This window comes from Oncorhynchus masou, chromosome 8 (assembly GCF_036934945.1).
Source record: "Oncorhynchus masou masou isolate Uvic2021 chromosome 8, UVic_Omas_1.1, whole genome shotgun sequence".
Taxonomy (NCBI): domain Eukaryota; kingdom Metazoa; phylum Chordata; class Actinopteri; order Salmoniformes; family Salmonidae; genus Oncorhynchus; species Oncorhynchus masou.
Window position 1 is genome coordinate 17,416,912 of NC_088219.1, and position 24,831 is coordinate 17,441,742.

Sequence of the window (24,831 nt, forward strand, 5' to 3'; positions counted from 1 at the left end):
AAGCTGTCATCAAGGAAAAGGCTGGCTACTTTGAATCATCTAAAATAAAAAATATATTTTGATTTGTTTAACACTTTTTTTGGTGACTATAATGATTCCATTGTGTTATTTCATAGTTTTGATGTCTTCATTATTATTATACAATGTAGCAGATGGTAAAAATAAAGAAAAACTCTTCAATGAGTAGCTGTGTCCAAACTTTTGACTGGTGCTGTATGTATGCATGACTGTAATAAAGTTAGACAATTATTTCAAAGAAAAAACTCTAAAGTTCGAAAGAATTTCACTTTATTTTCCTTTGCCCTTGAAACAATGTTTCTATTTCCTTTATATAAAAAGAGAAACACTCCACAATTTATAGAGGATATATATTTACATATGAGGTTCAGTCATCTGGGATCATTGCATGCATTTAGTTTCTTTAAAATACAAAACTTGTATGTACAGAATACATCAGAATGCTTCCTCGGCAGTATAACGTGTAGATGATTCTTCACGTTCTTTTAATCAAAGATTGAAAGTTTAAAACAGCATGAGCGATGTAGATGTGAGAGACTTGGGAAAGCAGACTGACCTTGTAATGTGGTTGGATGGATGGATGGGGGGGGGGGGCAGGAAATAGCTGCAGGGTTTATCTCACATACAGTACACCATGACACAAAGCTTGTACTAATGTTCGGACATGGAAACCACTAGGAAATTACAAATTAATTTGCTATTAGGCTTACAGAAGTATAAGGCTTGTTTGAAAGTTGTTTTATGTAAAGGATAAGGAACAATAGCTGATATGTTCTGTCAATAAACAATTGTACATGTTTGTGTCTTGTGTCAGGATATGTTATCAAAAAAGCTCAGAGAATGGGTTGTTGTCTCCCAAAAACAACTTGTAGAGTCTTGTCACATTGACATTGACTATGAGTTGGCTACTTGATGCCTATAATTACAAGTATGCCTTGTTGAAGTGTTGCCAGATTTTCTTGGCACTTGTCAGTAGACGAGGGGATTGGCTGTTGTTACATGTTTCTGGAATGAGAATAGAGATAGCAAAATGGCAACACAGTCACCTGTTTTTGAGTCAGAGACATCAACAGCTCTGGTTATGATAATGTCAATGCAGTAGGGTGTGGTGGGCGGTCACAGACAGGTGAATGGCCTTCTAAACAGGGGAGGCAGCAGAACTTAATACATTACAGAAACCACCAATCATCATATCATAGAAAATAAACTATACAAAGGAAATTTAAATACATCAGAGATTAATTCCCATAAACCTGTCAGAGCAGGGTTCTGTGGCCAGCTCAAATTTCAGTGTGTATTTCTGTATAAGCACTTTGTGCTGATGTAAAAAGGGCTTTATAAATAAATGTGATTGATTGATCCAAGCATGTTCCAATTGACAGACACAAAGCTAACTAAAACAATGCAATGTTCTATATTTGACATGTAATGTACTATATATAGTTCCAGCTTCATGTCATTAGTAAAATACTTGGTACATTAAAAACCAGTGATAACATTCATGAGTTGTACAGGCACTACTAATAAGAGATATGTTTCACTGACAAAGTTACATAAAAAACAGACATCAACACGGGAGTGGACACAACAGAAACACCAGCAACATAAAGTGTAGCTGGTGTGTTTCTGTATGAGGAACACAAATATAAATGCAGTGAAGCTCAAATCTATAATTTGGATCTATACTCAAGCATTTTGGATTGGAGATAAAAATGGATCATATGAGGCAACATTAAATCATTTCACCTTTTATTTGAAAGTATTTTCATACATATCGGTTTTACCGTTTAGAAATGAAAAGTACTTTATGCATCTAGTCCCCTCATTTGAAGGTGTCATAAGTACACTGAACAAAAATATAAACTCAACATGCAAAATGTTGGTCCCATGTTTCATCAGCTGAAATAAAATATCACAGAAAATGTTCCATACGCACAAAAAGCTTATTTCTCTCCAATAGTGGGCACACATTTGTTTACATCTCTGTTCGTGAGTATTTCTCCTTTGTCAAGATAATCCATTCACCTGACAGGTGTGACATATCAAGAAGCTGATTAAACAGCAGGATCATTAATTACATGCACCTTGTGCTGGGGACAATAAAAGGAAACTCTAAAATGTGCAGTTTTGTCACACAACACAATGCCACAGATGTCTCACTTTTGAGGGAGCGTTGCACCCGAGCTCTTGCCAGAGAATTTAATGTTCATTTCTCTACCATAAGTCACCTTCAACGTTGTTTTAGAGAATTTGGCAGTACGTCCAACCGGCCTCACAACCGCAGACCATGTGTATGGCATCGTGTGGGCAAGTGGTTTGCTGATGTCAACGTTGTGAACAGAGTGCCCCATGGTGGCGGATGGGTTAGGGTATGGGCAGGCATAAGATACGGACAATTGCATTTTATTGATGGCAATTTGTGGCCCGTTTCAAGAAACTATGTCTTGTCACACATCACTACTTGAAATGTGAGGGATAAAAATAAAAATAATAAAAAATGTTTTTTTTTTGGTCAGAAATGCCTTCTGGAACATTCATTTGCCTTAATAACCCACTTGTATGCAATCTGTAAATACATATATATTTTTTTAAATAACGGGCCTAGTTGGTTTAGCTACAGAAAAATACAGGAACTTTCCCTTTAGCCATGATTGGCTGAGATAATGGCTGGGCTGGACATGCCGAGAGATGAGTTTGGATTGGTCTGCCATGTAGCATGCTTCTGTCTATAAGTATGTGTGGATAATCCTGTCTACCGCTGCTTTTTTTGAAAGATATCATGAACTGAAAAGGTTTAGCTACTGCTCTCAGCATTGCTGCCCTGAAGTTAATAGCGCTATCAACAAAGCTCAGTGGGAAAATGTTGTGATAGACTACTTTCTGGAGGATGATCGTGCCATGCTGACTCTCTGACTCTGAAAATGACACTGAGACACTGAGGAAATCCCTGATTTCGGTAAAAACATTTTCATTGAACCAGACAGTGTAGTCTTCTGATGACAAAGGTGGGGAAGAAAGGGTGTAATTGTCACGGAAGAAGTTGTCAGAGTTTTGAAATCAGTGGAATGCCCGGTGGAATCAAAGAGATGATTGCCAAATGCGTAGGGAGTCCAAAAAGGGAACACAGAAAGAAGGCTGTTGTATAAAACACCTCCCTCCAGATTACATCTTCAAACTAAGCGCAACCATAGCATCTATGACAAAGGGAGAAGCGTTCATCCATGTATATACGGGTATATGTCTAGCTACATTTTCAGATATTATACATTTCTAATTTTGTCAGAAAGTCATTTTCAATGCAAGTTAAAGCATACTGTTAGCTAGCTAGCTAATGTTAGCTGGCTCGCTAGCTAACATTACGTGTATGAATTGTGCAGGAGCTCTAGAAAGAGGCCCGAGTTCAAGAGTTGGAATTCCGAGTTGGATGACCATTCAAATGGATTTTTCCCCGTCTGAGTTTTTTTTAGTTCCCAGTTGTTTTGAACGCAGCAATATAATTTGGATTATGGTTTATTGTTTAGCTAGCTAGCTACATGTCTAAACAACAGACTCCACCATGGATGTAACCATTTCGCTCTACCGTTTACACCTTCTGTATCCTGTGCATGTGACAAATAAACTTAGGCTTTATTTGATATTGTGTGGGTACACCAGAGACGGTAATGTGAAGAACAACATGACCTGCACCAAAGTCAGATTAGGATATAGACCAAGGACTAGTTTATTTTTACTATTACTTTTTGCTACTACTTTCACCACTTTTAGTCTTGAAATCTTTGGTTGTTTTCTACACAGTGAATCCTTATAGAGATGGATGGGGCTAAGGCTTAGGAGGGTGTGAATGATGCTGAATGGTTGTAGTCACAGAAGACCCCTCCAGTAGGTGTACCAAAAATATTCACAGACCATTTCCTCAAAAATGGGGTTACAAGTTTATCAACTTTCAAAGCAGAATCATTTTCTCACTGTTCCTCAACTGCAGTGTATTATATACCATTTCCTAGCTCGGAGTCTCTACTTCTATGTAAAAAACATCATTTTAAATTTTGCCACATAGGACTGAATCCAGGTGGTGGGTCACATTTGAATGCATAGTGATACCGCGACAAGAGCCCATAGTTGTGCCATTCATATGCCACCATCACCTCATGTTTCAGCATGATAATAAATGGCCCCATGTCGCAAGGATCTGTACACAAATCCTGGAAGCTGAAAATGTCCCAGTTCTTCCATGGCCTTCACACTCACCAGACATGTCACCCATTGAGCATATTTGGGATGCACTGGATCGACATTTACAACAGTGTGTTCCAGTTCCCGCCAATATCCAGCAAATGGGACAACATTCCACAGGCCATAATAGACAGTCTGGTCAACTTTATGTGAAGGAGATGTGTCACGCTGCATTAGGCAAATGGTGATCACACCAGATACAAACTGTTTTTTTTTAATCCACACTGCTACTTTTTTTCTTTTTAAGGTGACCAACAGATGCATCTGTATTCCACATCACATGGAATCTATAGATTAGGGCCTAATGAATTTATTTAAATTGACTGATTTCCTTATATGAACTGTAACTAATTGTTGCATGTTGTGTTAATATTTTTGTTCAGTATAAATATTTATCAGTGAGCAACACTGATTCAATCAAACAGACATTGCAGACAAAAATACCATTGTTCCTGTACCACACAAAAGCATATTTGAAGTCTACATTTACTGGCAGAAACAAAATGAAACTCCTTTAAGTGAAACTGCATCTGGAATTTCCTGCAATGTGAGGTTAATTGAATCAGACTTTTTGAGACAATGAACATGTAAACTGTGGCCAAGAACAAACACCAAAGCTTAAAGCAAGAAAATATCACCAGTTTGGAGCTGCAAACTCTTGTCACATAACTTAAGGGGTCGTCAGGGGTGAAAAACAAACAAACAAAGCATATAAATAGAATACATAAATAGATAAATCATTTTCCTGATTAAATTAGTTCAGTGGTCCAGATTCATCTATGGCAGTGCTTGCTAACTCCAGTCCTCAAGTACCCTCAACAGTACATATTTTTGTTGTAGTCCCAGACTAATCACCTGATTCAACTCATTGAGGGCTTGCTGATTAGTTGACAAATTGAATCAAGTGTGTTGGTCCAGGGTAACAACAAAAATATGAACTGTTGGGGAACTGGAGGACTGGAGTGATGAACGATGATCTATGGGATTTCCTCATTATTTCTGTTGTGTTCCTTACTTTACGTTTTGCAGTTGTGAATCCAACTAGAGGAGTGAGTTATAAATGTAAAGAATAAATATGTCAACATTAAAAGAGAACTGTTTCACTACATCAAATTACCAAAAGATACCATCTCAGCATTATAAGTGTATATGGTACAATATCCAAACTAAATAACCATGTGCTTTCAACAAGTCCTATTCAAATAAGCACACGTGGTATGATCAAAGCAGTGGGATGACAGTGGCAGTGGGATGGCTCTCTCGTATACCGTACAGGGGTGAGCTACTAATACCACATCTGAAGCACCTCAGAGCAGCCTCCCTTCACCACAGATGTGCTGCAGGAGAAAATCGGAATCATGGATACCATGCTTTTAAAAGTAAGCTTAGCATTCTTCCCTCGAATGGCACTGTTATTGGTAGTACAATAATTATTCTCAAATGCAGACTGTAAGAAGTGTGTATAACCTGTGCTTGGCTACTGCTGGCTCCTCTGAGGTAAAGCACCACTTAGGATGTCCCAAGCTTTACCTCTGGGATATCATAGGTATATTGTGATATAACACAATGATCTTTACAAATATATCCCCTTTGAAAACTAATTTGTTCTAAAAAGAAAAGTCAGGGTGTCAGGACCACTTGAGTGATGTGGTGTGGCTGGTTCGCCCAGCATGCAGTTCAGTTCTGAGTGAAAGAGTGAGTACATGCCTTTAAATCTGCTATCACTTCACTACCAATGTCTTCAATACTGAGTGCTGTAAACCCAGTGAATTCAGTGTTCGCACCACGAGGTTCAAAAGTGTCTGAGCATGGGCCAATCAATATCACCATGGGGACAGACAGGTCTTCATCTTCACTGTGATTCATTCCTTAGTCTGACCTCTGATCTGGCTTTGGGTTCACCAGCTCTCATAAAGTCCACACTGTGCAGGTCACACAGGTCACACAGACAGCCACACTGGTACGCTACACACACAGTACAGTAGGGTCCCCTGGGGGAGGACATGACAGTAGCTAACAATCCAATGGATGGGAGGCAGGTCCCAGCTGACATCATATAGGAAAGGTGGAGGATCTTAGTTAACCCCTCCCTCTCTTGGCTCAGTCAGCTGGCAATGGACTCCCTGCAGCCCCCAGCCCTCGCCCCCTAAGGGGTCCCTGGTCCCTGTGATGAGCGGAGCAGGCTGGAAGCCCCCTCCTCTGTGGGGTGAAGGGCTGGGTTGTGGAAGGCTGGACTGGGCTGGGTGGGGGGTTGAGGCAGTGTCCAGACTGCTGTTAGACAGCAGACAGCTGGGTGGGCTTGGAGGCCGGCAGCTCCAGTAGAGCCTGCACGGTCATACCCACCTTCACCAGCCCACGCTCCTCTAGGATATGGTGGGGTAAACACAGCTTGTCCTACCAGGGCAGAAACACAACACACAGTCATCACCGGTCCTTTCAAAACGCTTTCAGGTCAGTACAAGTGAATTGACGTTTGGATGCCAGTCTGTTTCTTTGTTAAAATACATTGTCAGCAAGACAACAATAAGGCAGTTGTATGAACCAAAAACAGTGGCACCCAAGCTCAACCTATCCTCTTGAGATTTCCACATTAGGTTCAGGACACATTAGGTTCAGGAGTTTATCTACAAATGGTTATCTGTAGATCTTCTACTGATAAGGGACAGGGACTGCACCATAACTGGGAAAAGAGGAGTATCAGATTTCTTGCTGGTAATTGAGAGGACTGATAGACCGTGGTGATTTGGTGATGTGTGTTTACCTGTGACACACCCAGCTTCTTACAGGCATCCAGGAAGTTCTCCACATTCCTGCGGCACTTGGCCATGCTAAGCTTTGGCTGGGGAACAGAATTCGTCAACAGTTACATGGAAAAATGTTACATTTTTTTATCCTTATTTGTTCTAAATATTCTTGCCTTTTTTTTCTTCTTGGCAGGTGGTTTGATTCGGCCTTAGGGATTTAAAACAACAAGTTTTCAACAGGTACTTACCACTGCTGGGGAGGGTACATGGATGCTGGCCACTGACCGAGGACGAATGTGATTGGCCAGATGGCACAGGACAACGCCATCCATCAGAGCAGCTCCCACATCGTCCGGCAGCAAGACCTTCAGTCTGGACTCCAGGTTCTGAAAGGAGTCACAGAAATAACACATTCAACATGGATCCTGTGGAATAGATCACTGTGGAATATTGTACAACAACTATTGCAACCACTAAGGTAAGATATGTATGAACAGTCCACTATAGGATGTGTTTGGAAATTATATATATTAACAATATAGCAGACACTTCTTTCCAAAGTGACTTACAGACCTACACATCCATGTATAACTGACCAAATTATGAAAGACAGGCATTGTAATTTTGTATTCCGTAAAGTGAATGTGGAAGTGGTGAAAAAAGTGTTGTTGTCTACCAACAATTACAAGTCACCTTGGCCTGACAACTTGGATGGAAAATGACTGAGGATTTTCCAAAAGAAAAATATGTGCCCTCAGGCCTGGAGGGAAGCAAATGTAATTCCGCTACCCAAGAATAGCAAAGCACCCTTCACAGGCTCAAACAGCCGACCAATCAGCCAGTTACCAACCCTTAGTAAACTTTTGAGAAGAATTGTGTTTGAACAGATACAATGTTATTTCAGAGTAAACAAATTGACAACAGATTTTCAGCATGCTTTAATGGAAGGGCATTCAACATGTACGGTGCTGACACAAATGTCGACTGAGAGAAATTGATAAAAAGATTGTGGAATGTGTTTTGTTACACTTCTGTGCAGCTTTTGACATTTTCGATCATAATCTGCTGCTGGAAAAACATATATGTTATGGCATTACATCCCCTGCTATATTGTGGATTGAGAGTTACCTTGTGGCAAAATCCTGCATGGAGCCTTCAAATCAAATACAGTTTTTATTTCTCACATGCGCCAAATACAACAGGTGTAGACCTCACAGTGAAATGCTTACTTACAAGGCCTTAAACAACAATGCCGTTTTAAGAAAAATAAGTGTTCAGTAAAAAATAGATAAGAAAAAGTAGAAAATAAAAGTAACAAATAATTAAATGGCAGCAGTAAAATAACAATAGCAAGGCTTTATACAGGGGGTACCGGTACAGAGTCAATGTGCAGGGGCACCGGTTAGTCCAGGTAATTGAGGCAATATGTACATGTAGGTAGAGTTAAAGTGACTATGCATAGATAATAAACAGAGAGTATCAGCAGAGTAAAAGAGGGGTCTGGGTAGCCCTTCGATTAGCTGTTCAGGAGTCTTATGGCTTGGGGGTAGAAGCTGTTAAGAAGCCTTTTGGACCTAGACTTGGCGCTCTGGTACCACTTGCAGTGTGGTAGCAGAGAGAACAGTCTATGACAAGGGTGGCTGGAGTCTTTGACAATTTTCAGGGCCTTCCTCTGACACCACTTGGTATAGAGGTCCTGGATGCCAGGAATTTTGGCCCCAGTGATGTACTGGGCCGTACGCACTATAGTGCCTTGCGGTCAGAGGCCGAGCAGTCGCTATACCAGGCAGTGATGCAACCAGTCAGGATACTCTCGATGGTGCAGCTGTAGAACATTTTGAGGATAGGTGGACCCATGCCAAATCTTTTCAGTCTCCTGAGGGGAAATAGGCTTTGTTGTGCCATCTTCACGACTGTCTTAGTGTGTTTGGACCATGATAGTTTGTTGGTGATGTGGACACCAAGGAACTTGAAGCTCTCAACCTGCTTCCCTACAGCCCTGTCGATGAGAATGGGGGCGTGCTCGGCCCTCCTTTCCTGTAGTCCACTATCATCTCCTTAGTTTTGATCACGTTGAGGGAGAGGTTGTTGTCCTGACACCAGACGGCCAGGTCTCTGACCTCCTCCCTATAGGATGTCTCATCGTTGTCGGTGATCAGGCCTACCACTGTTGTATCATCGCCAAACTTGGTGTTGAAGTCGTGCCTGGCCATGCAGTCATGAGTGAACAGGGAGTACAGGAGGGGACTGAGCACGCACCCCTGAGGGGCCCCCGTGTTGAGGATCAGCGTGGTGGATGTGTTGTTACCTGCCCTTACCACCTGGGGTCGGCCCGTCAGGAAGTCCAGGATACAGTTGCAGAGTGAGGTGTTTAGTCCCAGGGTCCCTAGCTTAGTGATGTGCATTGAAATCACTATGGTGTTTAACGCTGAGCTATAGTCAATTAACAGCATTCTCACATAGGCTTTAATTTTGTCCAGGTGGGAAAGGGCATTGTGGAGTGCAATAGAGATTGCATCATCTGTGGATCTGTTGGGGCGGTTTGCAAATTGTAGTGGGTATAGGGTTTCTGGGATAGTGGTGTTGATGTGAGCCATGACCAGCCTTTTAAATCACTTCATGGCTACAGACGTAAGTGCTAAGTGTCGGTAGCAATTTATGCAGGTTACCTTAGTGTTCTTGGGCACAGGGACTATGGAGGTGTGCTTGAAACATGTTGTTATTACAGACTCAGTCAGGGACAGGTTGAAAATGTCAGTGAAGACAATTGACAGTTGGTCAGCGCATGCTCAGAGTACACGTCCTGGTAATCCGTCTGGCCCTGCGGCCTTGTGAATGTTGACCTGTTTAAAGGTCTTACTCACATCGGCTACGGAGAGCGTAATCCCACAATCATCCGGAACAGCTGATGCTCTCATGCATGTTTCAGTGTTACTTGCCTCGAATCGAGAATAAAAGTGATTTAGCTCATCCGGTAGGCTTGTGTCACTGGGCAGCTCACTGCAGTGCTTCCCTTTGTAGTCTGCAATAGTTTGCAAGCCTTGCCACATCCGACGAGTGCCGGAGCCGGTGTAGTACGATTCAATCGTAGTCCTGTATTGAAGCTTTGCCTGTTTGATAGTTTGCAGAGGGCATAGCGAGATTTCTTATAAGCTTCCGGGTTAAAGTCCCGCTCCTTGAAAGTGCCAACTCTACCATTTAGCTCAGTGCTAATGTTGCCTGTAATCCATGGCTTCTGGTTGGGGTACGTACAGTCACTGTGGGGACGACGTCATCGATGCACTTATTGATGAAGCCACTGACTGATGTGGTGTCCTCCTCAATTCCATCGGAAGAATCCCGGAATATATTCCAGTCTGTGCTTGCAAAACAGTCCTGTAGCTTAGCATCTGCTTCACCTGACCACGTTTTATTGACCGAGTCACTGGTGCTTCCTGCTTTAGTTTTTGCTTGTAAGCAGGAATCAGGAGGATAGAATTATGGTCAGATTTTCCAAATGGAGGGCGAGGGAGAGCTTTGTACGTGTCTCTGTGTGTGGCGTAAAGGTGGTCTAGAGTTTTTTCCCTCTGGTTGCACATTTAACATGCTGGTAGAAATTAGGTTAAATTTAACTTTCCCTGCATTAAAGTCCCCGGCTACTAGGAGCGTCGACTCTGGATGAGCATTTTCCTGTTTGCTTATGGCCGTATACAGCTCATTGAGTGTGGTCTTGGTGCCAAAATCGGTTTGTGGTGATAGATAGAAAGGTATGAAGAGTATAGATGAAAACTCTCTTGGTAAATAGTGTGGTCTACAATTTATCATGAGATACTCTACCTCAGTCGAGCAAAACCTTGAGACATCCTTAGATTTTGTGTACCAGCTGTTGTTTACAAATATACATTACCGCCACCCTTTGTCTTACCAGAGGCCGCTGTTCTATCCTCCAGTAAGGGGTGATTAATTGCCATCCTGATATCGAGAAGCTCTTTTCGGTCAAAAGACACAGTGGCAGAAACATTATTCACCATGCGCTGCCACTTTAAGAGTGCATCAGCAGTCAGGAATGAGGAAATAAGATAGCTCTTCTGGAGTAATAGCAACATTGTTGCGAAAAATTTGAAAAACAAACCATCAGCTGTATCAGAAGGACAGACAGTGTAACTGCAAGCCTGAAGTCAACAGCTAAGACCCCGCCCCCCCTCTCATTTTCCCTCTATCGTTCCAGTGTGTTTCTCTGCAGCAGACTTCATTTTTCCCCTGTGTGCTCCTTTTGATGTTCGGCGTCGTCGGACTATTTGTCCCCTGACAGTTGTATTTGGTGTGACATTTTAGTTAAAGGGAGTATGCATGAGTTATTATTAATTGTTGTTTGAACTGTATGGATTTTCTGTCGGACTATTTACATTTGGCCGAAAAGATTCTAGGACATTTTAAGGCCTTTGTTTTGTCTATAAACAACCCCCCCCCACACACACACACACAAACCCATTCATACCCCCATGACTGTCCACGAGAATCCAAACAGGTCAGATCAAGTTTGCAATGAATAACTTCAATAAGACCCCCTCTCACCCTAGAGGGGGAAGGAAAGAACTAGTGGGGGTTAACAACTCATGCCCTGTTGTAAATCAGGGGAGAAGATTCAGGCCTGCGCTCTCAAGATTCACCAAAAGAATGTTCTTTGTTTCAACAAACTGGCAGCTTCATTAAATAGTACCCGCAAAACACCAGTTTCAATGCCAACAGTGAAGAGGCGACTCCGGGATGCTGGCCTTCTAGACAGAGTTGCAAAGAAAAAGCCATATCTCAGACTGGCCAATAAAAAGAAAAGATTAAGATGAGCGAAAGAACACAGACACTGGACGGAGGAACTCTGCCTAGAAGGCCAGCATCCCAGAGCCGCCTCTTCATTGTTGACGTTGAGACTGGTGTTTTGCTGGTACTATTTAACAAAGCTGCCAGTTGAGGACTTGTGAGGCTTCTGTTTCTCAAACCAGACACTCTAATGTACTTGTCCTCTTGCTCAGTTGTGCACCGGGGCCTCCCACTCCTCTTTCTATTCTGGTTAGAGACAGTTTTATCTGTTCTGTGAAGTGAGTAGCACACAGCGTTGTACGAGATCTTCAGTTTCTTGACAATTTCTCGCATGGAATAGTCTTCATTTCTCAGAACAAGAATAGACTGATGAGTTTCAGTATAAAGTTATTTGTTTCTGGCCATTTTGAGCCTGTTGTAATCGAACCCACAAATGCTGACGCTCCAGATACTCAACTAGTCTAAAGAAGGCCAGTATTTTGTGTTTTAATTAGCTCGTAAATAAATAATTAAACGAATTTGTGTCGAGATGAATCATAAGTAAGACGTACTGAATCATAAGTAAGGTTTTTGCAGATGCAAGGAGGTTACGACTGTTCAGAATTATGATATGACACGAGGTTATGATTAATAAATTGACTGTTTATAGATGTGATAGGTAAAGATCTTTTCGAGTTTCATTTGGGAGATGGTAACTCTTTAAAGAACCGCTCTCATGGTGCCCCTTATCCTAATTAGTTAATTGTTACATGATTAAGTTAAATCGGGTAACAATTAAACATACTTAGTTAATTAGATAAATAACAGTCTTAAGATTAATGTTAAAGTGTCACGCCCTGGCCATAGAGAGGCGTTTATTCTCTATTTTGGTTAGGCCAGGGTGTGACTAGGGTGGGCATTCTATGTTCATTTTCTATGTTTTGTATTTTTGTTGTTGTTTGGCCGGGTGTGGTTCTCAAACAGAGGCAGCTGTCTATCGTTGTCTCTGATTGAGAACCATACTTCGGTAGCTTTTTCCCATTGGGTATTTGTGGGTAGTTGTATTTATGTTAAGTGTTTGATTCACCTTGCAGGACTGTTTCAGGTTTTCCTTTAGTTATTTTTGTATTCAGTGTTCAGTTCCTTATAATAAAGATGAACACGTATCCCGTTGCATTTTGGTCTGACAACTCCTATTCTTCCGATGAAAGCCGTTACATAAAGTCAAGTCACAACACAGACTATTGCAAATACTCTCATGTTGATGACTGGATCTTTCTTGTCAATTGTTTCTATGAAGTTGCCGTTAAATTGCTATTGTATGAGGTATTATTGGTTGGGTTACCCCTGTGCTGTGACGTGTGTTTTATATGTTGTGTCTTATCTGTTCTTTCCACTTGCAATCTGGCCGACAGACTACACTGTAGGCAGTCTATTCTGCTGATGTGTGTGTGTGTGTGTGTGTGTGTGTGTGTGTGTGTGTGTGTGTGTGTGTGTGTGTGTGTGTGTGTGTGTGTGTGTGTGTGTGGTAGCCCTACTGTCACATCTTCTCCTGCTCCTCCCCTCTGGCATACGACATCGCCAGAATACTAGCTACCGGTCCTGGGATTCATCATTACGCACACCTGGCACCTATCATTACACTCACCTGTTAATTATTATGATTCACACTTGGACTTCATTATCTTCATCATTTCCTCCCTTATGTTTTGTTACGACTTCCTCCGAAGTCGGTCCCTTTCCTTGTTCGGGCAGCATTCGGCGGTCGACGTCACCGGCTTTCTAGCCACCGCCGATCCACTTTTCATTTTCCATTTGTTCTGTCTTTGTCTTATCACACCTGGCTTCACTTATCCAATTACTTGTTTATTATTTAACCCCCTGTTCTACATGTTGTATTTGTGAGTGATTGTTTGTTGTACTGTGGTCCGTATTGTGTGGCCATGTGTATATTACGTGTTATGTTTGAAATTGTGAGTAAAGTATTTTATTACTCATATCTGATGTCCTGCGCCTGACTCATCTCACCAGCTACAGACGCCTTTACACGTTTTCTCACCAGTTGGTATTGCTCTTGTTTACCGGCGTGTAGCATTATGTAATAGTCTCGTTACTGGTTTTGTTGTTTTACTAAACGTTTCACCTGCACCTGCTTCCCGACTCACAGCTCCGTATTTTACAGCTACTCTATCTATCCTACTCTTTTCCTTTCGGCAGGGTTAATACCTACTTGGCACCCCAACAAAAATGCTATCTTTACTCTCTAACAATACCACTACAACCTGTTTAACAAAACACAGAGGGTGTTCTTTCATGGAAGCCTCTACATAACAATCCAGGTAGAATCAGGATTCCCCCTTGGTAGCTGTCTAGGCCCCTTACTTTTTTCAATCTTTAATAATGACCTGCCACTGGCTATGAGTAAAGCCTGTGTGTCTATGTATGCTGATGACTCAAAACTATACACGTCAGATACCACAGCAAGTGAAATCACTGCAACACCTAACAAAGAGCTGCAGTCAGCTTCAGAACAAGTGGCAAGAAAAAAAATAACTAAACAGAGGTCGACCGATTAATCGGAATGGACGATTAATTAGGGCCGATTTCAAGTTTTCATAACAATCGGAAATCGTTATTTTTGACACCGATTTGGCCGATTGAATTTTTTTACACCTTTATTTAATCTTTATTTAACTAGGCAAGTCAGTTAAGAACACATTCTTATTTTCAATGACGGCCTAGGAACGGTGGGTTAACTGCCTCGTTCAGGGGCAGAACGACAGATTTTCACCTTGTCATCTCGGGGGATTCAATCTTGCAACCTGACAGTTAACTAGTCCAACACTCTAACTACTTGCCTCTCATTGCACTCCATGAGGAGACTGCCTGTTACACGAATGCAGTAAGCCAAGGTAAGTTGCTAGCTAGCATTAAACTTATCTTATAAAAAGCAATCCATCAATCAATCATAATCACTAGTTAACTACACATGGTTGATGATATTACTAGTTTATCTAGTGTGCCCTGAGTTGCATATAATCGATGCTGTGCGTATCGTTGCTCCAATGTGTACCTAACCATGAACATCAATGCATTTCTTAAAATCATAAGGGTCATAAGGAGAGAATCAGTCTCTTCAGTCTATTCTCCTGCGTTTCCTGTGGTGCTGGGCTTACCCTGGTTGGCCTGTCATGACCCCACTATTTCGTGCAGTCTGGAAAGTCCAGACCAGGTCTCCACCATGTGCATTCCCTCAGAATATGCCGATTTGGCTCTCGCCTTCTGTAAGAAGAGGGCGACTAAATTACCACCTCATCGACAAGGGGATTGTGCGATAAATCTCCTGGTAGAAGCAGCACTTCCTAGGAGTCACATGTATCCTCTGTCACAGGAGGAGACGGTGGATACGGAAACACATGTCTCCGAATCCCTGGGGCAGGGATACATTCGGCCCTCCACTTCACCTGCCTCCTCGAGTTTCTTTTCTGTGAAGAAGAAGGATGGGGTTCTGCACCCGTGTATTGACTATCGAGGGATCAATCAGATCACTGTGAGGTACAGCTACCCACTGCCTCTCATCGCCAGTGCGATAGTCAATGCACGGGGCGCGCTTCTTTACAAAATTGGATCTGAGGAGCGTTTACAACCTGGTCGTATCCTGGAAGGGAATGAGTGGAAGACGGCATTAAGTACCACCTCAGGGCAATATGAGTACCTCGTCATGCCGTACAGGGTGATGAATGCTCCATCAGTTTTCCAGGCCTTTGTTGACGAGATTTTCCACGTCAGTGGTGGAGATGAAGAGGGACCGCATTTCAGCCGTGCGTAATTGGCTGACTCCCACCACGGTAAAGGAAGTGCAGCGGTTTCTGGGGTTTGCCAACTACTACCGGAGGTTTATCCGGGGTTTTGGTCAGGTAGCAGCTCCCATTACCTCACTGCTGAAGGGGGGACCGGTGCAGCTGCAGTGGTCGGCTGAGGCGGACAGGGCTTTTGATCACCTGAAGGCTCTGTTTATCTCGGCTCCCGTGCTGACTCATCCGGATCCCTCTTTGGCGTTCATAGTGGAGGTGGACTCGTCCGAGGCTGGGATAGGAGCCGTGCACTCTCAGCACTCGGGCACGCCACCAAAGCAAAACTATGATAAACACCCTTTTCTCATCTGGACTGACCACCGCAATCTGGAGTACATCCAGGCGGCGAGGAAACTGAATCCTCGCCAGGCAAGGTGGGCTATGTTCTTTAGCCGTTTTGTTTTCACGCTATCCTACAGACCAGGTTCCCAGAACGCTAAGGCAGACGCACTCTCTCGGATGTATGACACAGAGGAGCGGTCCATGGATCACACTCCCATACTTCCAGCCTCTTGCCTGGTGGCACCGGTGGTGTGGGAGCTGGACGCGGACATCAAGCGGGCGTTACACACAGTGCCCACTCCCCCCCAGTGTCCAGCTGGGCTCCTGTACGTTCCGTCTGCTGTCCGCGACCGTTTGATCTATTGGGCCCATACGTCACCCTCCTCTGGTCATCCTGTCATCGATCGGACGGTGCGTTGCCTTAGTGGGAAGTACTGGTGGTCCACCATGGGCAAGGACATGAGGGTTTATGTTTCCTCTCGCTCAGTGTGCGCCCAGTGCAAGGCTCCCAGGCACCTGCCCAGAGGGAAATTACAACCCCTACCCATTCCACAACAGCCGTGGTCGCACCTGTCGGTGGACTTCCTGACGGATCTTCCTCCCTCACAGGGCAACACCACGATCCTGGATCGGTTTTCTAAGTCCTGCCGTCTCCCCGCTTTACCCGGTCTTCCTACAGCCCTACAGATTGTGGAGGCCCTGTTCACTCAAGTTTTCCGGAACTACGGGCTGCCTGAGGACATAGTCTCTGATCGGGGTCCCCAGTTCACGTCCCATGGTCTGGAGAGCGTTCATGGAACGTCTGGGGGTCTCGGTCAGCCTTACCTCAGGTTTTCACCCCGAGAGTAACGGGTAGGTGGAGAGAGTAAATCAGGATGTGGGTAGATTTCTGCGGTCATATTGCCAGGACCAGCAGGGGAAGTGGGCGACGTTCATCCCCTGGGCAGAGATGGCCCAAAACTCACTCCGCCACTCCTCCACTAACCTCTCTCCTTTCCAGTGCGTACTGGGGTATCAGCTGGTTCTGCCACCATGGCATCAGAGCCAGATCAAAGCTCCTGCGGTGGAGGTATGGTTCAAGCCCTCGGAGGAGACCTGGGACGCCGCCCATGTGCACCTACAACGGGCCGTGAGGCGGCAAAAAGCGAGTGCCGACAGCCACCGCAGCGAGGCCCCGGTGTTCGCACCGGGGGAGCCGGGTCTGGCTCTTGATCCGGAACCTGTCCCTCTGCCTGCCCTCCTGGAAGCTGGGTCTGCGGTTTGTGGGGCCCTTTAAAGTCCTGAGGAGACTGAACGAGGTAAGCTACAAGTTACAGCTTCCCCCAGATTATCGCATTAATCCCTCGTTCCATGTGTCTCTCCTCAGGCCGGTGGTGGCTGGTCCACTCCAAGAAGCTGAGGTACGGGAGGTTCCTCTGGAATTTCCACCATAATTTGCAAATAAATTAATAAAAAAATCCTACAATGTGATTTTCTGGATTTTTCCCCTCATTTTGTCTGTCATAGTACCTATGATGAAAATTACAAGCCTCTCTCATATTTTTAAGTGGGAGAACTTGCACAATTGGTGGCTGACTAAATACTTTTTTGCCCCACTGTATATGCAACAGTTTGTGCTGCCTAATTTGCCAGAATTTTACATAATTATGACATAACATTGAAGGTTATGGCAAGCTGCTCTACTATGCTGGAAAATTGCATTGTTCATCACCAAACTGTTCCTGGATGGTTGGGAGAAGTTGCCCTTGGAGGATGTGTTGGTACCATTCTTTATTCATGGCTGTGTTCTTAGGCAAAATTGTGAGTGAGCCCACTCCCTTGGCTGAGAAGCAACCCCACACATGAATGGTCTCAGGATGCTTTCCTGTTGGCATGACACAGGACTGATGGTAGCGCTCACCTTGTCTTCTCTGGACAAGCTTTTTTCCGGATGCCCCAAACAATCGGAAAGGGGATTCAGAGAAAATGACTTTACCCCAGTCCTCAGCAGTCCAATCCTTGTACCTTTTGCAAAATATCAGCCTGTCCCTGATGTTTTTCCTGGAGAGGTGGCTTCTTTGCTGCCCTTCTTGACACCAGGCCATCCTCCAAAAGTCTTCGCCTCACTGTGTGTGCAGATGCACTCACACCTGCCTGCTGCCATTCCCGAGCAAGCTCTGTACTGGTGGTGCCCTGATCCCGCAGCTGAATCAACTTTAGGAGACAGTCCTGGGGCTTGCTGGGGCGCCCTGAAGCCTTCTTCACAACAATTGAACCGCTTTCCTTGAAGTTCTTGATGATCCGATAAATGGTTGATTTAGGTGCAATCTTACTGGCAGCAATATCCTTGCCCGTGAAGCCCTTTTTGTGCAAAGCAATGATGATGGTACGTGTTTCCTTGCAGGTAGCCATGGTTGACAGAGGAAGAACAATGATTCCAAGCACCACCCTCCTTTTGAAGCTTCCAGTCTGTTATTCAAACTCAATCAGCATGACAGTGATCTCCAGCCTTGTCCTCATCAACACTCACACCTGGGTTAACGTGAGAATCACTGACATGATGTCAGCTGGTCCTTTTGTGGCAAGGCTGAAATGCAGTGGAAATGTTTTTTGGGGAGTATATGCAAATTGCCATCATACAAACTGAGGCAGCAGACTTTGTGAAAATTAACATTTGTGTCATTCTCAAGACTTTTGGCCACGACTGTATGTAAACTTCTGACTTCAACTGTATAACAGGTATATTTAATTTAAACTATTTCACTCCACAGCTACATATAAATGTGGGCATGCAATGTGCATGCCTCTGGGGAGCCCTGCGGGACCCACTGGGATGGTGTCGAAAGCCCAACGCTAACTGTAGCTGTCTGGAAGAACAAGTAGTGACACGTCGAGAATTCTGAGGAAAACATGAAATAGCCCATTCAAGTCTCATCAAATGAGGAAAACATCTTAGAATTAGAGTAATTCTCCTGTCAACTCTGCCAATACAAGAGGCATTTGTTCACACCTGATGAATAGCTGCTGATTGTCCTTAAAACTCTTGACATATTTTTTATAAAGGATTCAGTAAATTTAGTGGAGAATGAAAAGGACTGTTGCAAGTCTAATCGGACTACTCAAGGTTAGAGCATTGGGCCAGTAAACAAAAGGCTGCTGGGTCGCATACCGGAGCCGACAAGGTGAAAAGTCTGCTGGTGTGCCCTTGAGCAAGGCACTTAACCCTAATTGCTCCAGGGGCGCTCTACAATGGCGAGCCTGGCCGTGACCCCAGGGGGAGTTGAGATATGCAAAAATAAAGATAAAAAATCCATTACACACATGTGTATAACAGGACAAATATAAGCACCCCCCCTCCCCAAATGATTATTATTTGTGTTGATCTTAGTCATTGTTTGTCATCTGGTGTTTCGGGGTGTCCTGACCTGCCGTAGGACGCCAATCTGCTCCATCTCCTCTCTCAGGTGTTCCATCTTCCTCCTCATGGTGAAACTGGGGTCTGACAACTCTTGACGGCTGCTTCGACAGAATGCTACACCAACATATAAGAAACATATAGGTTGTGACCTACAGAAATCACTGAAATTACACATTTAGGGCACTTTCAAACAATGGACCTCTGGGAATACCATTGAGCCCTGCAGAGATGAGATCAGAGTCTAGACCTTTCACTGACTATACTCACAGTCTTCCTTCCAACAATAATTGTAACTTTGGAATGTTCAGACTAGGGCTGTGATGGTCATGGAATTTTGACAAGAATATGGGAAACCCTGTTTAAAAACAGTTGTGACAGTTATTTTCATGACTGTCTTCATCCATAACCATCAGTTACACGGGATATGGTAGTAGGTGCCAGGCGTACAGGTTTGTGTAAAGATGGGATTTTCACACAACAGTTTCCTGTCTGTGTCAAGAATGGTCCACCACTCAAAGGACATCCAACCAACTTGACACAACTGTGGGAAGCATTGGAGTCAACATGGGCCAGCATCCCTGTGCAGCGCTTTCGACACCTTGTAGATAGAGTCCATGCCCCAACGAATTGAGCTGTTCTGAGGAAAAAAGTTGGTGCAACTCAATATTAGGAAAGTTTTCTTAATGTTTTGCAGTGGTGTAAAGTACTTTAAAGTACTACTTAACTCGTGCCCCGACAAAGTGAGGCTGTTCTGAGGAAAAAAGCTGGTACAACTCAATATTAGGAAGGTTTTCTTAATGTTTTGCAGTGGTGTAAAGTACTTAAGTAAAAATACTTTAAAGTACTACTTACCCTGAAAAATGGGTTATCTGTACTTAACTTTTTATATTTTTGACTACTTTTACTTTTACTTCACTACATTCCTAAAGAAAATAATGTACGTTTTGCTCCATACATTTTCCTTGACACCTAAAAGTATTCGTTACATTTTGAACGCTAAGCAGTACTGGAAAATGGTCCATTTCATGCCCTTATCAAGAGAACATCCCTGGTCATCATATTGTCTCTGACCTGGTGGACTCACTAAACACACATTCTTCATTTGTAAATTATTTCTGAGTGCTGGTGTGTGCCACTGGCTATCCACACATTAAAATAACAAGAAAATGGTGCTGTCTGGTTTGCTTAATAAGGAATTTGAAATTATTTTACTTTTGATACTTAACTAAATTTTAGCAATAACATTTACTTTTGATACTTAGGTATATTTAAAACAAAATACTTTTAGACTTAATCAAGTAGTATTTTTACTGGATGACTTTTACTTTTACTTGAGTCATTTTCTATTAAGGTATCTTTACTTAGTATGACAATTGGGTACTTTTTCCACCACTAATGTTTTGTATACTCAGTGTGTAGCATTATGTACTAATTATACTATGACTACTTCTAAGGAAATCTCCTTACATGCTGACCACACTGCTCGAGAGTGTGCGCCATTAAGCACATGGTTGGTTTTGTCCACCCACACCAGATGCGATCAGGACACACAGGTTGAAATACCAAAATGAACTCTGAACAAACTATATTAATTTAGCTAGCTAGATTGCTGTTGCTAGCTAACTTGTCCTGGGATATAAACGTTGAGTTGTTATTTTACCTGAAATGCACAAGGTCCTCTACTCCGACAATTAATCCACACAAAAGGGTAAACCGAGTTAGTTTCTAGTCATCTCTCCTCCTTCAGGCTTCTTCTTCTTCTTTGGAATATATGTTGGTAACCAACTTTAAGGTGTATTTCCACCATCAACTGGACTGGAGTGTGGACCTCAGTTCATCTTTCAATCACGCACATGAGTATGTGCTCCTAAGAACCAATGAGGAGATGGGAGAGGCGGGACTTGCAGCGTGTCAAGCATCACAAATAGAACCAAGTTCTATGCAGACGCTCATTGACGCGCACGAGCAGTGTGGGTGCAATGATTGAATAACATGTTGTATACATTTATTTTGCAACGCTCGCGCACACGACACGGGCGGAGTGGTCAGCATGTTAGTGTCCTTTCTGTGGGTTCAACACCACATTGCTTGGATTTTGTAAACCATTTATTAATAGTGAAATACCATGAAAATTCCGCTGAACTCCACCATTTGTCTTGGAAGGAAAGTTGAGAAGGTTGTCTCACACATCATTGTTATCATGGCAACAGAGACAAAGTAATCAGGAACTAAGGTCAAAGGTCCAGTGATTGACCGGGAGTGCAAGACAGATTGCAACTCTGACAGGGACACCATGTTCCTGTTTGTTGGATATCTATGACACCCATTAATAGTTTGTCTTCTCTATTTTATATTTTGTTAAAAGGGAAATCTGCGATTCAAACAAAGCAGTCACCCTGCCACTGAATTGGTAAACAGCTGAAGGATGGGGCTGGAGAAATGTAACCACTCTCAAATTCATAGACAGAGCTATGGATGCAAGGACTGAGATGAGATCAAAATGATAGTTTTAACCATGTTTTGAGGCTATACAGTGTTTGTTTACGATGACATTGTTTACAAACAATGGAGTAAAAAAGCAAATACGACAGTAGAACTAAGATCATGAAGCATTTATACATTATCCTTCAAGAATTAATGGGTATACACTGAGTAAAACAAACAGGAACACCTTCCTAATATTGAGTTGCACCCCCGCCCTCAGAACAGCCTCACTTTGTCGGGGCACGAGTTAAGTAGTACTTTAAAGTACTTTACACCACTGCAAAACATTAAGAAAACTTTCCTAATATTGAGTAGCACCAACTTTTTTCCTCAGAACAGCTCAATTCGTTGGGGCATGGACTCTATCTACAAGGTGTCGAAAGCGCTGCACAGGGATGCTGGCCCATGTTGACTCCAATGCTTCCCACAGCTGTGTCAAGTTGGTTGGATGTCCTTTGGGTGGTGGACCATTCTTGATACACACAGGAAACCGATGAGCGTGAAAATCCCAGCAGCGTTGCAGTTCTTGACACAAACCAGTGCGCCTGGCACCTGCTACCAAATCTTGTTCAAAGGCCCTTACATTGTTTGTCTTGCCCATTCACCCTCTGAATGACACACATACACAATCCATTTCTCAATTGTCTCAAAGCTTAAAAATCCTTCTCTAACCTGTCCTCGCCTTCATCTACACTGATTGAAGAGGATTTAACAAGTGACATCAATAAGGGATCATAGCATTCCCCTGGAATTTTAAACAGAGCCTCCCACAAGAAAATTAAGCCTCTAGCACTGAGGCACATGCTTGACACACAGTTGACATTGTAGAGTGCCTTCATAAAGTATTCAGACCCCTTGACTCATTCCACATTTTGTTGTGTTACTGAATTCAAAATTGATGAAATATATTTTTTCTCATCCATCTACACACAATACCCCAAAATGACAAAGTGAAAACATGTCTTTAGACATTTTTGAAAATGTATTAAATGAAATACAGAACTGTATAATTTACACAAGTGAGTCAATACATGTCTTTCTAGGTAAATCTCTAAGACCTTTGCACACCTGGATTGTACAATATTTGCACATTATTATTATTTTAATTCTTCAAGCTCTGTCAAGTTGGTTGCTGATCCTTGCGAAACAGCCATTTTGAAGTATTTTCCTGCAGAAAGATGAATTTGTCTCCCAGTGACTGTTGGAAAGCAGAATGAGCCAGGTTTTCCTCTAGGATTTTGCATGTGTTTAGCTCTATTCTGTTTATTTTTATCCCCAAAAAAATCCCTAGTCCTTGCTGATTGCAAGCATACGCATAACATGATGCAGCCTCCATCGTGCTTGAAAATATGAAGGATGCTACTCAGTGGTGCGTTGTGTTTGCCCCAAACATAACACTTTTTATTCAGGACGTGAGGTTAATTTCTTTGCCACATTTTTAGCAGTTCTACTTTAGTGCCTTAATGCAAACAGGATGCATGTTTTGAAATATTTTTTATTCTGTACAGGCTTCCTTATTTTCCCTATGTCATTTAAGTTAATATTGTGGAGTAACTACAATGTTGTCAATCCATCCTCAGTTTTCTCCTAACACAGCCATTAAAAACTCTGTAACTGTTTTAAATCCCTGAGTGGTTTTCTTCCTCTCCGGCGAGTTAGGAAGGATGCCTGTATCTTTGTCGTGATTGGGTGTATTGATAAACCATCCAAAGAGTAAATAACCTTGTAAGGATACCATTTCAAAGGAAACACTTTGAAGTTTGTGGAAATGTGAAAGGAATGTAGTATAATATAACACAATAGATCTGGTAAAAAATAATACAACGAAAAAAACAACTGTTTGTTTGTTGGACCATCATCTTTGAAATCAAATCAAATTGATTTAAATAGCCCTTCTTACATCAGCTGATATCTCAAAGTGCCGTACAGAAACCCAGCCTAAAACCCCAAACAACAAGCAATGCAGGGTGGCTAGGAAAAACTCCCTAGAAAGGCCAAAACCTAGGAAGAAACCTAGAGAGGAACCAGGCTATGAGGGGTGGCCAGTCCTCTTCTGGCTGTGCCGTGTGGCGATTATAACAGAACATGGCCAAGATGTTCAAATGTTCATAAATTACCAGCATGGTCAAATAATAATGCAAAAGAAAAGCAAGAATGTATTATTCAAGCCCAGTTGTAATTTAGATTTTGGGCTCTAGATAGCATGTGGTATGGTATGTGCAAAGTTTTAGACTGATCTGATGAACCATTGTATTTCTGTTCAAATATTTGTATCAAGACTGCCCAAATGTGCATAATTTTGTTTATTAATAACTTTTCATGTTCAAAATTGTGCACTCTCTCCAATAGCATGGCATTATTTCACTGTAATAGCTACTGTAAATTGGACAGTGTAATTAGATTAACAAGAATTTAAGCTTTCTGCCAATATCAGATATGTCTATGTCCTGGTAAATGTTCTTGTTACTTACAACCTCATGCTAATCGCATTAGCCTACGTTAGCTCAACCGTCCCATGGAAGGGACACCGATCTCAAATAAGTTTTAATAACTTCACCATGCTCAAAGGAATATTCAATGTCTGCTTTTTATATTCTTACCCATCTACCAATAGGTGCCCTTCTTTGCGAGGCATTGGAAAACCTCCCTTGTTTTTGAGGTTGAATCTGTGCTTGGAATTCACTGCTCAACTGAGGGACCTTACAGATAATTGTATTTTTGGGATACAGAGATTAGATATTTGTTTATGACCATGTTAAACACTATTATTGCACACTGACTGAGTCCATGCAACTTATTAAGAACATTTATACTCCTGAACTTATTTAGGCTTGCCATGACATCGTGGTTGAATATTTATTGACTGAAGACATCACAGCTTTTCATTTTTTATTAATTTTTAAAACACTTTAAAAACATAATTCCACTTTGATATTATAGGGTATATAGGCCAGTGACACAAAATCTCAATTGAATCAATTCAGGCTATAACATAACATTTGGGAAAAGTCCAGGGGTGTGCCTGGGACAAGCTGTAACAGGT

At 42.6% G+C, this 24,831-nt stretch overlaps 1 protein-coding gene across 4 annotated transcripts in view; it reads right to left on the reverse strand.

Annotated features, from left to right (window-relative positions):
• Positions 1–271: 271 nt before the first annotated feature.
• LOC135544257 (leucine-rich repeat and calponin homology domain-containing protein 2-like) overlaps positions 272–24,831 on the reverse strand; it is a 92,054-nt gene continuing 67,494 nt past the window's right edge. For 3 of the 4 annotated variants that reach the window (XM_064971727.1, XM_064971726.1, XM_064971725.1), the window contains 4 exons: positions 19,312–19,418; positions 7,244–7,381; positions 7,013–7,090; positions 272–6,645 (listed from right to left, as the gene is read on the reverse strand). In XM_064971727.1, coding sequence (XP_064827799.1) covers positions 6,526–6,645; positions 7,013–7,090; positions 7,244–7,381; positions 19,312–19,418 — 443 coding nt within the window. In that variant the 3' untranslated portion in view covers positions 272–6,525. Of the gene's footprint in view, positions 6,646–7,012; positions 7,091–7,243; positions 7,382–14,947; positions 15,054–19,311; positions 19,419–24,831 lie in introns of those variants that run through there. The other variant, XM_064971728.1, reaches the window with a different exon arrangement.